We start from the raw sequence: 13,888 nt of genomic DNA, 5'->3' as shown, positions 1-13,888 counted from the left end.
GACAGCAAAATGCAATGTATTAATTATTGTAACTGTCCTACTAACCTGTTTTGAAACGTTTCATTGCTATTTTATCTTTTTTCTCACTGAAATGAATAAAAGATTTTAAAAAATCATAGTTTTTATAATGTGAAAGACAAAAGAAAAGAAAGAAAGGAAGCCTATAAATACATATCAGGCTATACTTTATAATACAAAAGACAGAACACCTGACTATAGTTATTCGTGTGCACAGAAAAAGTGCTGCCATTGGTTTTGGATAGTACTTTCACAAAGACACTTAAATGTTTTTCTTTCTCGCCCTTCTGGATTTTCAGGTTTTTCTACAATGAGTCTGTAGTCTGTACGTCCCCTAACGAGGAGAGCCTGCCTGCGCCATCTCCTACAGGCTGGACAAAGGCAGGAAGGAAGGGGAGACTAAAGGAAGGAAGGACGAGAAGGGGACAGAGGGAGGGAAGAAGGAAAAAGCTGGATTAAAGTCTAGTTTCCTGAAGCAGCGGGAGCTGAGTGCTCTTGAGAGCTGGAAAACTCAAGGAAGTTGTCCAAACGTTCTGGTAAGGGGCTGCCTCCGAAGTCCAGAGCCTCCTTCCTGTTCCCTGAGAGAGATAATGAGCAGCAGGAGACATTTCTGGAGGCTTAGGGTGGTGTAAAAATCAAGCTAGGTAACCCTGCTCCTCCCTGGATGGTGAGTTTCAGGGATCCTCCCTGGTTCCTTAATGCCCTTAAAAGACAGATGCATCTGTGGAGGAGCGAAGAGACACCTGGACTCTGACCAGGGGAAGGAGCATTTTGAGGTATTAGGGGAGGTGCTGGGAAGCCTGGGGCTCTCTCCTGAACTCCAGATCCACATCACCAGAGTGACTAAGGTGTTCAGTATAAGGAGACCGAGGACCTTGCTGACTGCCTGGGGCCCCAAAGCCCAGCATCGTCTCTGCTTAAGTGTGTGGTTGTTTATTTCAAAACAGGGGCATCTACACACTGAGGAGCTCAAGATGGTCCTGAGTGGGGCACTGTGCTTTCGGTGAGTGTCCAGGCCTCTGACTTGGTGTTGACTCTGAGGAAAGCGAATCCCAGGTAGACCTGTTGTCCAGCTTGTGAAAGAGAAGGGAGGAGCTGCAGGGGCTCAGTGGGACTCTCACGGGGGGAGCAGGCAGCTGGGGAGTGGGGAGCTAAATTCATTTGGCTCGAGAGCTCTTTTATCTTTGCTCAGGTTGGAGCAGGATGGGGCAGGCCACCTCACAAGATGCCCTGATGCTAAGGGGGGACCATGACCGCTCAGTCCAGAGCTGTAGCCTGGTCTATCCTTAGGGAAGTCAGGAGTTGGCAGCCCCCACTGAAGCTCTGCTGTTGTCTCCCATAGCAGAGAATTTATGTCAGCCTTTGTGTCACTTCCTCCCTGTTGCCTTTTTATAGGAGATGGGGTGGACTAGAATAAAACAAAAACATTAGTCTGTCTGTCCATCCGTTCCTTTGATATGCATTGAGCCAGGCACTGGGCTATGCTCTGCAAGTTACAGCAAGGGCTCAGAGTGATTCTCTCTGAATGGAGTCTAGTATGCTCAGCTCTTTGCTCCCTCAGAGTCAACCCAACTGTGGGTGGAAAACATTAAAATCATTGTATCTGCTCTGAAAATGGTCACTTTGGGGTCATTATTCCCTAAGCAATACAGTACAACAACCATTTACGTAGCATTTATGTGGGATTACGTAGTAAGTCATTTGGACATGGTTTAAAGCACATGGGAAGATTTGTATAGGTTCTATGTAAACATTATGGTGGGCTTGGTACCTGTAGGGGTCCTGGAGCCAATGTTCCTTGTGTACTGAAGGATGACATTGTGGCATCTATGTTTTGTGGGTCTCCATTCTGTAAGATGCTTTGGACAGGGAGTTCTCAGATCAAGTGCATGTGGGAATGCTGCTCGATGTGGCTGCCTGTAGAAAGTCCACATCAGAACTCAGTGCACTCGGGGCCGAGTCCTGACTTTGTGGACACCTTCAGCTTGTGGAAGAGGAGGGCAAGAGATGGTGTGGGCAGACGATAGGTATACAATATAAGGGAGGAAAAGAGTCTTGTTTCCGCCCTCCTTTTGGCCCTTGCTGCTTCTGCTGTCTCCTGCTGCTTTGAAATGCTGCCCCTGTGCTGTGCCTTGGAGCCCGCTGATTAGAGACTGAAACCTCCACAGCCTGGGAGAGCTAAATAAACCTTTTCTTAAAAACAAAAACAAAACTCACTGCACTGAGTCACATGACTTGTTTAATCATGCTGGACCAGACATGCAACATCTGGAGAAGGCCCTTGAGGTGTAAGCCTTTCAGCTGACAGGCTACCAGAAAACCAACAGAGACCGTGCATGAAGAACAACTCGGCACAATCCAGTTTCTCCTCTGGCAGAGAAAATGGAGAGATCGGTGGGAATAGAAGGGACTGAACAGGGAGAAGGTGTAAACCCAGAAGGGGACGGAGGATGCAGGCTCATGCCATCAGTGAAGCTGAGTGAGAAGGTCGTGTTGGGTCGTTGGCACCCTGGGACTAGAGAGAGACAAGATCCTGGAGGCTGGAGGATTTTGGAGCCTCAGCAATCTGGAGGCCTCTCCCTCAACAAAGCCTCTTCTGTTTCAGAATGAAGGATTCAGCCTTGAAGATGCTTTATTTGCGTGATAACCAGCTCCTAGCTGGAGGGCTGCATGCAGAAAAGGCCATTAAAGGTTGGTGGCAGAGCATGACCCAGTGGACCCCAGGTCTCTACTCCGTGGGGAGGGATCTTACAAGGCCTTGAGCAGTTGTATAAATCAGCCCGGGTTTGCAGACCCCAGATCTGCTGGTGCCATACACCAGGCTTCCAGCAAACCGAGGACCCAGGCTTTGTACAGCCTGAAACCTCTGCAGAACATTCCCAGGTCACATGGCTATCTCCCTCATAGGAAGACTAGATCAAAATTCCCGTTTCCCTGGAGTGGGTGCTGAGGAGGGAACTAAGCTGTATTTCCTGAGGGAGGGGCTTATTCCCCGCCTCACTCCCCTTCGCTCTCTGAAGGTCGTCAGGTGCCTGGAGCGGTGGGAGCAGACAGCAGGTGGTGTTGTGTGGCCCCATGCTAATTCATGGGCCCACATAAGGGCATCAGGCTTTTCTACAACTGAACATACCTGCCCTCCTGGGCATTCTTATGGAGGACTGGAGCCAGGCGGCTCCCTCTGCTACATTGTGTGTGTATGTGAGTGGGCTGGTAAGAGCATTATGTGTGTGTACATGTGTAACACTGTCATCTGCAAACCACGTACATGTGTTAGGGTTATGTATGTGTGCATATATGTGTAGACATATAAGAGCATTATCTATATGTGTGTACAGTGTGCATATGTATGTGTTTGATCTATATATTTGTAAATGTATGTGTTTGTATGTGCACGTCTGTGCATATGTGTGTATGTGAGCAATGAGTGTGCATGCCTTGATGCCTGCACTGGGCCTGCTGGCAGGAGAGAAACCCTACCCAATGTGACATGCTCAGTGCTTTCCTTCGGCTTAGGTGGGCTCAGGTGTCTTGTACTGGTCCTGCACCTGGAGCCCAGGGTGTAGGGTACAGCAGACAGAAGGGTCGCCGAGGTTCCTGAACTTTGCTTCTCCTTTCCTGAAGGTGAAGAGATCAGTGTTGTCCCCAATCGGTGGCTGGATGCCAGTCTATTCCCAGTCATCCTGGGGGTCCAGGGAGGGAGCCAGTGCCTGTCATGTGGGACAGGGAAGGAACCCACTCTGGAGCTAGAGGTGAGTCTTCCTGGGGAATCCTCCCCACACAGTGAGTAAGCCCACAGGCGCAGAGCACACGGGCTGTTGCAGTGCACTTCAGTGCACTGGGGTACCCTTGGGGTACTGCCAGGCGCTGCCTCCTCCCCCAAGCCTTGGTCTCACCTGGCCATCTATCGGCTGTCCCTGCCCCTGCCCTCACCTGCTCCTCTTCCCACAGCCAGTGAACATCATGGAGCTCTACCTCGGCACCCAGGAGTCCAAGCGCTTCACCTTCTACCGCCGGGACCTGGGGTTCACCTCCAGCTTTGAGTCAGCCGCATACCCAGGCTGGTTCCTCTGTACAGCACCTGAAGCTGACCAGCCTGTCAGGCTCTCCCAGATCCCGAAGGATGGGTCCTGGGATGCCCTCATCACAGACTTCTACTTCCAGCATTGTGACTAAGGCAATGACCCCCAAGATGCCCTGGGTAGAGTCAACTCCGCCTAGGCCAAGAGGATACAAGATGAGGCTCACCAGAGTTGACTCCAACCCCTGCTCTTGGGACTCTTCCATCTGACTGACAGGATACACAGCCTCTCGTGCTTCTCCTGGCCTTGTGTTTTAAAGAATTCTTCTGGGATCTGGGGCTTGCTCCTTCAATTCCTTCTCCACTAGGTAGTATGACCAAGAGGGAATCTGGGAAAAATCACATGGGTACACTGGGGGCAACATTAAAACTAACAGAGAAGAGGGGTTGGGAATCCTTCATGTTGGATGGGACCTGACCTGATGCCTGGATTCCACCTAGAGTTCCCGGCATTCCCCCAGCAGGAAAGGGAGGGGACCTTACAGTTAAGCACACCCCTAACCTTACCATCATCTGCGGGCTTCTCCATCTCTGCCTCATCCTTTGACTCAGTGGAGAGAGGGTGATGTGTCAGGGAAGACGGTTCCAGTTCAGAAGACAGACAAGCCTAGACAGGAGGAAAATCTCTAGTGGTCCTAGTCTCTACTCACAATGAAAATGTGCAGGATGTATTAAGTGAGAAAAGCATGTTAGAAAGTAAACTTTCTTTTTATGTTTATGCATAAAGATACCCTGGAAGACTGCACAACACTTATAGCAATGTTTGTGTGGTAGGACTGTGGAATACTGTACTTTTTGTTTTTAAATTTATTATCTGTAGTCTCAATTTTTCTAAAATGAAGGTGGACCACTTATACAATAAGCAGAAAATAAATCAGTGTTGAGGCAAACTGAGCAGACGTAATTTTTCACTATCCTCAGTTTCCTGTTACCTGGAGTGAAATGCAAGCTCAATCGAACTTGGCTAGAAGGAGCTGGGGTCAGGAAAGAGATCCCACCCAAGTCACTGTAGCTGGAATCACATGAGTAAAGGATTTACTGAAAGAGCAGGAGCTAACCAAAACAAACAAACAAACAACAAATGCAATTTTAAAAATCTCGTACTTTGACCTGGAATAACTACAGCGTGCCTGAGGATCCAGCATCCCAGAGGCCCGCTGTACTCACAGAACAATGTTCGTCCCAAATTCATGGCTTTCCTGAGACTCAGACTGGAAACTTACTTGGAGATAGAGCTTTTGCAGATGCCCTTAGTTAAGCCTGAGACATTTGGGATAAGGGTGGACCTAAGTCCCGTATGATGACAGTCCTTATCAGAAGAGGCCACAGAGACACAGAGGAGGCACAGGAAAGAAGTCTAAGTGACAACCTAGGCAGAGGTTGGAGCTATGCTACCCTAAGCCAGAGGATGCCAAGGATTATGGCCACCACCAGAAACAAAGCAGAATTCTTCCTACAGCTTTCCGAGGAAGCATAGCCCTGCTGACGGCTTCATTCGCGGCTTCTAATTTCCTGAATTGTAAGAGAATAAATTGTTGTTTTAAGCCAATAAATGTGTCGTAATTGACTATGGTGGCCTCCGGGGACTAATAGAGCTGCTGCTGATACCTACCTCCAGGAATTCATGCCCACATGGATTCTCTCCCACACAGTAATAGAGGTATTTCTGCAACCAGCGGAATGGGGCCACTCCTGAGTTTAGGTTATGAAAAACATTCTGGCTTCTTTGTTTCAATTTCTCATCTCTTGCTCATTCTGGATGAAACCAGCTTCCATGCTTCCACCCTGTCAAGACCCATGTAGTGAAAGTTGGTGTCTCCTACTGACCACTGCATGCGTGACTGCAGAAGCAGGCCCTCCAGCGCACTCGGGACTTTGGCAAGGCAGCCAGCTGACGACAGCCCGTGGGCGTCTGAAGCAGCATCACCCAGCCAAGCTGCTCCAGATTCCTTCCTCTTAGAAACCGACTGAGCTAATCAGCGTGGGCGGTCTCTAGGTCCTGGAGCAACTTGCGCAGCCATAGGTAGCTACTACCCAAGGAAAGAGAACAACACACTTCTTTTATTATGATTGCAATGTCCTCTGATCTTTTCCTTCTCGAAATGAGTACTGGATCACTACTAACAGGAGTACTCTATCTAAAAGCTGATCATGCTAAAGGTGTTATGTATTCTGCTTCCCCAGGGCTTAGATCATCTCTGACTACTTGTGTACCCTTAGTCCTGCGTGCCATGTCCTGTCTCCAGTGTGCCTATCTGAACCCTGGAGGCCAAAGCAGAAGCCAGAGAAGGGCCCATTTCTGAGTCTCTTGTATTCTACCTGCAGCCCACCTGTCAGACCAGCCTGGCAGGTTCAGAGCAAGGAGCTGGCCAGGCCATGGGCCTCAGGAGCCCCAGGTCAGGAGCAGCTGAGATTCCCACTATAGGCCTCTCAAGGCTGCAGAGAGCATGGGCCCGCACACGCTTTACATGCGCCTCTTTATGAGAATGCCAGGCATGGACTCGGGGGCTCCCTCACCTGTCTTCTCTGCTTAAAGAGATTGTTTATCTTTCCATACTCTGCTAAGACATCACCTCCTCTGAGAAACCTTTGCTGGGTTGAGATTCCTGGTCATCTGCTGTGGCAATATCTAGAGCACACTGCCTAACTCATATGAAGTTGGCTTAGAATCCATTGGCCCCATTGCCATTCAAATATTGTAGGTGTATGAATTCGGCAAAATAACCCAATATAGTTCAGAAGTCCATAATAGTAGTGGGTTGTCCACAGAACTGGCAATGCCGGAAGCTGTTGACTTGAGTCTCTTACAGCTCAGCATATTAATATGGCTTTACTTTTTATACCTCATTTTCATACTTTTCTGCTGGATGGTTAAGACCAAGATAAAGCAAGACCTATATAACAAGAAATATAACTTTTATATCTGACAAGATCAGTCAAATCCCTGCAGGATTTACCCTGAAACTCTGTACATCAGTTTGTAGATCTTTTGTCAGTGACAGCCATCTGAATGGGTCACAGCCATTGCTTAACCAATTGGCTCTCTGTGAAAGCCTGAGAGAATGTTTTCTCTCTAAGTGACTCTCCTTAGGCACACTCTACATCGTTGATATACCCATCTCTGACAAAACTAAATTAAAAAGGGGGGGATATAAATGAAGGACCATCTTGTGGTGAAAAAAAAATACATATCTGTATATATGAAAGAGGATACATATACAGCTACTTTCTCTTAGTTCAATGAGAACATTTTTTTTTCTTTTTCTTGTTTCCTCATTTCTTTATTATTTTTGGCATCTAAAATTGCATTTATTTAACCATACTCAGCAGATGATACAGCAAGTGGGTGAATAATTCAAGCTATAGCATACTGAATCAACTGAAAACAAAACTTGGTTGAAAAGAGGCAGAGGAGCTTTGTCTTGCAAGAATCAGAACTGAGGAGCTCCATAATCATCTGGCATTCATTCAATGTTGTATTAAAATTTTTACTAATAGTGTTTAGACAAGATATAATGTCTGCATCCTGTACTATGAATAACTACTATGAAGACAACAATATGCAATGTATTATTTATTGTAACTCTCCTACTAACCTGTTTTGAAACTGCCTCATTGCTATTTCTTTCTCAATAAAATTAATTTTAAAAAAAAAAATTTAAGAAAAGAATCTACTGGCCCCAGGGATGGCTTTAAATTTAGAGCTAGTCTGTTTCGGAGCATTGAGCATAATGCTTGGCAAATAATTGGAAACTGCTGGCTATAGAATGTGGAAACTCCCCATCCTGGAACCTTCTCTTGCTCTGCTCTACCCACTACTCCCTTAAAGAAGTACTTCAAATTCTACTTCATTCTTGAAAATCTCTCCAGCTTGAAATGATTGCTTCACTGTTTGTGGCATGACAGAGCTCTAAATGACCTTAGTCCATGTGATTGGATTTAAGTTGATGGTAAAGAGAAGAATATTCTTTAGGGAATGTATGGAGCCGGCAGGCCTCATGGCAGCTAAGTGGCAAAGACCTAATGGGTTTAGATTCCTGCAATTTTGGCATAAAGCCTAGGTCCAGGTACACTGTTACTGAAGCAGAGTGTTCCCATCACGTAGGCTTTGTGCGAGTTGTAGACACTGAGGAGCAAAGAAGTTCCTGAGACTACATGATAGGGGAGGAGGCAAAGGCACTGCCAGTCTCTTCCCTGAAGAAGCAATGCATAGGGAGCTCCTTCCAGGCTCCCAGTGGCCTATCACAGAGCAAAACATGCCTGTCTATTTAACTCCAGCAGGCACAGTAGGACCAAAGGATAGAACTTATGTGGAGACTGTTTGTCCTACATGATCCAAAAATGTATTCAAAAAGACACTGCCGTGAGTGTTTCTTCATGTTGTGTGGGATGGCTGTGAAGGCGCATACCTGTAATCCAGCTATTCTGGATGTTGAAGTGGGAGGATTGCAAGTCTAAGCTCAGCCTGAACACCTTATCAAAAGCTTGTCTCAAAATTTAAAAATAAAAAATGTTGGGGATGTAACTCAGTGCAAAGGCCCTTGGTTTAATTTCCAGTACCCACAAAGAGAAAGTGGGGGCAAGTACAAGAAAGAGAGAAAGGTCATGTTGTCCCTTCCTTACAGATATTGAGGAAGAGTCTGATCAACCTATTTCTTAGGAATGACAGTACAGATTTCTCCATTTTGAGGGAGACAATGTCATATCTAAGGTCATTTTAATTCTAATTTTTTTCATCCAACCAGTTTCTCTGCTGCTATTGTTTGAAGCATGTTCTTGATCTACAGCTTAGTGAGTTTGGTCTTTTAAATTATCTTTGAAATGCTTAGGACTTATCTCCCTGCTGAACTGTAAAGCTGCTTAACAATACAGACTGTGTACTGTATATGTTTTTGTCACCTAGCAGTGTAGACATTAACACCGCCCACTTTGGCCCTTCTCACAGATGAGTGAGAGATTGGGTAAAGAGTGAGCATTTGCCAGAGAAAAAAAAATCTAGACTCATTTCTGCCCATCTTCATCCATTTCTTATCCTGTAGGTATCTGGGTCTTGGGCTGACCCTTCTCATTTCCTTATCAAACCTTTTATGGAACTTTATGAAAGGTTTGAGAAAGAAAATTAAATAAGATTGCCTCCAGAGACTATGATGCCCAGGCTTTTCTGCCCCTTGTCATAGATGGATGGATGGTTGGCTGGCTGGCTGGCTGGCTGGCTGGATGGATGGATGGATGTTTGGATGGATGGATGTTTGGATGGATGGATGGGTGGATGTTTGGATGGATGGATGGATGGATGGATGGATGGATGGATGGATGGATGACTAGATAGGTTGATGCTTCCCCAGAGATAGGACTGAGTATACTAATATTAGTTAAGAACTGATATTTATTAGTTTGTTAACCTTCTTCTGCTCACATTGGGTATTCTCTAGAAGTTCATGCCACCTGGCTCTTGCCCAGTCATGGGGTGAGCCTAAGGTTACTATCTTCTGCAGCTGAGTTTCCTTAAATGCTCTGTCTCATCCAGCTAGTACCAACTAATTAAACCTATTGACAAACAGAGACTCTCCTCCCAGCTTTCCGAAAAGGGACACACTCACAATCTATCAGCCCCCATTCTCATTCTGTACCCTGAACCCACCCTGGTTTCCAGCCCTAGGGGTTGCTCTGTCCTTGGCCCCTTCAGATGTACTCTCTTGCATTCTCCATCTCTCCAGGCCTCAGAAGGAGCCCTATGGGGCATCCATGGCATCTGATCCCAGTACTGTTCTTCCGGGTACTAAACCATTAATAACAGTCAATGACAGTAGCCACAGAGTGGGGTTCGGTGTCTGGCCGCTGAAAGGCTTTATGGGAGACTCTCTCTTCCTTCAACAAGCAGTCATTAATCTCCCCACCTTCTTATTATCCATACTGTGTTGAATACATTGTGAAATATCTGGGTTCTTTTTCCTCCCCTCCTAAGGCTAGTTACAGAGATCACTACAGCCTTGAACCACCCGGACCAGACAATATAAACACAGCGGAGCTGCTCCTGAGAAGTCAGTTGGCGGCTCCAGGCTTCGTGGTCCCAGGCACCCAGCATTGCAGGTCAGTAGTGGACATGCAGCACTCTCCCCTCCATGCTCCACTCTGCTCTCCTTTCTTCTCCTCTCTGCCAGTATCTTAGAAATGTTGCCTCTTGGTTCCTCCTGGCAAAGTGGCCTGGGTAACGAGGAATCCCCTTCACTGAACATGGGGTGCACATAAGACTCAGAGCAGAGAGAGGGATTTGAAGAGGGGTAGAGGGTAAGTCAAATCAAGGCTTTAAAGTATTTTAAACTACAGATTTTAGAAAGTCATCTCAGAGGGAATCTAGGCTAGTGGAATTTAAGAAGTGTTTACAGGAGCTTGACATCCTTCGAGATGCCCAGGGCCAGGGCCAGCTTTTGAGAAAAGGAAACCAGCAGGGAACTGGGGTCTCTACACTGCCTGTTCTGTAAGAGCCAATCCCTTTAGCCATTTTACATGTATTAGGTCTCTGTGTAAATTTTTTCTTATTTTTTAAAGAATATAAAATAGAGAAAAAAACAGCATTAGAAACAGTACAAAATTTCACTAAAGAACGTAATAGGAATTCAACAATGATTGCTGTATTGCATGATGTTATCTTCAAATTAGTTGCTCATTTTTCTAAAAGAACTGAAATCATCATACCACAGCAATATGTATGCAGCCGTGCGCATAGCAACACAATTTGTCAGAACAAAATCTTGGAAACGACCCAAATGCCCATCATCTGAAGAACTGATAAAAAAAAAAAGATGTGGTATTTTTACACTGTGGAGTATTCTTCAGCTATAACAAAGATAAATTCAAGGCTTTTATTGATAAATGGAGGCAACTAGAGACTATATCGGTACGTGAAATAAATCAGATCCACATGTGCGAATATCATGTTGTCTCACTCGGGTGAGGACCTGAAAGAAAAATGAAAATTTGCATAAAAATTTCACTGTGAAACTTAAAACAGTTTTGGAAAACAGCGACCTTGCCCAACATCTCATTACAATGATTATAAATTGGAGGCCCAGGGACGAAAGCCAGCAAGAAAAATCAGGAGCAAAAAATTGGTAGCACAGCTAAGTCTAGAACACAGCCTCGGCATTCGTGTGTCCTGTGAGAATTTCTGTGTCCTGCTGGGAAGTAGCTATGTATGTCAGGGCGGCTGGAGAGAGCTGCAAGCGTGGTGCAACCCACGCGGTAAACATCTTAATGTGTAACAAGAAAGAATACAGTAAAATTTCATAGGAGTTCAAAACAGTGTGGGAATAGTAAAGAAAGGACTCATTAAACCCTGAGTCATACATAGTTTGACCTAAAAAGAATCTTAACAACCACATAATCTAATCCTTTGAGGTTATAGACGTCAGTCTTGAGGTTTAGTGGTCAAGTGTCTTGACCTTGTGTCCGAACTCTTGCTTTGAGCCAATAATTAACTGGGGAAAGCTAGAACACCAAACACGGATACATTGATATATGTCCAGTGATCTGAATACTGAGAGATCTGAAAGGACTGTGACACGAAGAGGTGAATTTGGAGACAAAGAAACCCAAGATGTTGCTGGCCACGGCCACTGAGGAGATGGGAAAGGGGTCATGTTACCTGGAGAAGTGGTTTGGCGTCCACAGAGAAGTAAGATATTGTCATACAAGTAAATCAGGGTTCAGTGGGGGCAAAGTGGACCACAGCCATCTGCTTGTAGGTGCGTGCCTTTCAGTGTATGTGGATTTAAATGGGGTTATACATACGTGTTTTTCACAGCCTCTGTTTTTTTGAGGAAATTTTATGTCATAAAATGTTCTTCTGTAATACCACTTTAATGTACACATAGGTCTTATTTTATGTATTGGTCATACTTTTAGAATCAATTGCTTGATTGACATTTAGGTTGCTTCCGACTTCGCGGTATTATAAAGGGTAACGTGGTGAACGGCTTTAAATGTTGGGAAGTCCTTCACTTTTCCATAGAACAGCGTGTGCAGGCATAAAATATAAGGCATGCACTAGGACTTTGACTCATAATACCAACATCCATCCACCCGCTCTTTTTCCGGGCTCTGTTATCTTTCACTCTCACCAACTCTTAAACTGCCTTGAAGCCCTGCGACTTGCCCGAGATAACACCAGCAGATCCTGTGCTGAAAGCCATCTTATCTACAGTCCTGTTTCTTCTAACACCCAGGCCTCAGATCTCAGTGCTGAGGTCACTGATCTGCTATCAGCCTCACCCTGTTCCCCTTACCTGCCTCCCCAAAAGCTGTACTCACTCTTCCCCATCTTCCCACCCTCCCTTCCTGTCTCCTATTTTCTACTTTCTTGTATGTTTTTTCTCTTTCCACTTCTTACTTAGTGAGAATCAGATCTATTCAGGACTCATCCTTACATTTACTTTTTTTTGTTTGTGTTTGTTTCCACACGACATTCTGGACTGGCTTTTCTTCTTTTTTTAATCTTTTATTTTTTTATTTGGCAGAGGGTCTTGCTATGCAGTTCAGACTCCTATTGATCCTCCTGTCTCAGCCTCTCCAATGCTGGGATTACAGGCGTGTCCTACTAGTTTGAACCCAGGTCCTTGCACTTGCCAGACAAGTGATTAGACCATGAGCTATCTCCTCAACCCCTGGATTGGTTATTCTGAAGGTGGTGTCATGTCAAGCAAGGACTCTGGGTTAGGATGCTTCAACAGGAAAGAGCAGGGTCTAGTGAAATCTAGTTGCCTGGGGTTTCCCATGCAGATATTCTTTTCACTTTAGTTATTTACCCTCAGAAACACAGGTCTTTGTGTCCCAAGCCTGTCCTGGTTCCAGCCCCAGGGGTGATGTGGCCTAAGTCTCCCGGGAGACCCCGGCTGTTCCTCCTGGAAATGCTGCTCTTCCCTTTGCTCTGGGCTCCAGGCTTCTGGTAGCTCACCTCTTTCTTGCTAGGTAAGAGAACAGGATTGCAGAGACATTCGGGCCAGGCTGGGAATGGGACTGGAACTGCTCTGGTTTTATCCTAGGAACTGTGGGCCTGGAATACATCTTACCCCGCTCTCAGTCAGAGCAGTGTTCTGGTTAAGGTATTTGGGGGGAATCTGGCTTCACCTGCTCCCAAGTGAAGAACAGGTAGAGTTGCCTGGAGCTTGACTGGGGGAAACTGGCAACCTAATTACAATTAAGTGGCTTTGCATCCTACACTTGGGCAATTCTGAGCCCTGTGCTTCTGTTTCTGCATTCATCTATCTGCCATTTTTTTGTACCAGGAATCGAATTCAGGACCTTGCACTTGCCAGGCAGGTGCTTGTACCGATGAGCTATATCCCTAGCCCCTCTCTGCCTTCTCTAACAGCCCTTTTCTGCTTTCCCTTAGTGAAGACCAGACACCCCTGATTGCAGGAATGTGCTCACTCCCCATGGCAAGATATTACATGTAAGTCATCCTGGTGAGGCCCCACTTTCCCACTCAGGGGTCTGGGATCATGTGGGAAGAAGAAACAAAGACTGAGTCAGAGGGAGGGAGGCTCCTTCTGGCTGAGAAACCTGAAGTGACCCATAATTATGCTTTGGTGTCACCACAGTATCAATAGCTCTCTTTCCTGCATGTCTCCAAATGCCCATCATTCTGCCCCTCACCTCTATTCCAAGGTATATGTAAGAGGAGAAGACTGGCCCCATTTTACAGATCTGGAAAGAGAAGCTCCAAAAAGTGAAATAACTTCCATAGGGTGCAGAGGCAGCGGTCAGGCTCCACATCCTCCATGCTGTTCTACT

At 45.9% G+C, this 13,888-nt stretch overlaps 2 protein-coding genes across 3 annotated transcripts in view; both read left to right on the top strand.

The window, feature by feature from the left end:
• The first annotated feature begins 439 nt into the window (after window positions 1-439).
• On the top strand, window positions 440-5,607 carry Il36rn (interleukin 36 receptor antagonist). Of its 2 annotated transcripts, none has more exons than XM_023717488.1 (5): window positions 440-685; window positions 966-1,021; window positions 2,624-2,709; window positions 3,640-3,767; window positions 3,967-5,607. In XM_023717488.1, the coding sequence occupies exons 1-5, from the start codon at window positions 683-685 to the stop codon at window positions 4,189-4,191; spliced, it is 498 nt and encodes a 165-aa protein (XP_023573256.1). In that variant the 5' UTR covers window positions 440-682; the 3' UTR covers window positions 4,192-5,607. The 2 variants fall into 2 exon arrangements, with proteins under 2 accessions (XP_023573256.1, XP_004633196.2); XM_004633139.2 differs by having other exon boundaries at window positions 440-794.
• A 4,509-nt stretch (window positions 5,608-10,116) lies between these two features.
• The window catches only part of Il1f10 (interleukin 1 family member 10), a 5,921-nt gene continuing 2,149 nt past the window's right edge, over window positions 10,117-13,888 (top strand). The window contains exons 1-2 of the mRNA XM_004633138.2: window positions 10,117-10,186; window positions 13,488-13,547. Coding sequence (XP_004633195.1) covers window positions 13,516-13,547 — 32 coding nt within the window. The 5' untranslated portion in view covers window positions 10,117-10,186; window positions 13,488-13,515. The remainder of the gene's footprint in view (window positions 10,187-13,487; window positions 13,548-13,888) is intronic.

This window comes from Octodon degus, unplaced genomic scaffold (genome assembly GCF_000260255.1).
Source record: "Octodon degus isolate 3935 unplaced genomic scaffold, OctDeg1.0 scaffold00052, whole genome shotgun sequence".
Classification (NCBI taxonomy): Eukaryota; Metazoa; Chordata; class Mammalia; order Rodentia; family Octodontidae; genus Octodon; species Octodon degus.
This window is presented reverse-complemented; position numbering and strand designations above follow the sequence as displayed.

What these genes read in the sequence shown, in the direction of transcription:
- Il36rn (XM_004633139.2), top strand. Translation starts at nt 717, where the DNA reads ATGCCCTTAAAAGACAGATGCATCTGTGGAGGAGCGAAGAGACACCTG. An exon ending in AGGGGAAGGAGCATTTTGAG is followed by an intron (nt 795 to 965) that starts GTATTAGGGGAG and finishes ATTTCAAAACAG; the next exon opens with GGGCATCTACACACTGAGGA. An exon ending in AACCCACTCTGGAGCTAGAG is followed by an intron (nt 3,768 to 3,966) that starts GTGAGTCTTCCT and finishes CTCTTCCCACAG; the next exon opens with CCAGTGAACATCATGGAGCT.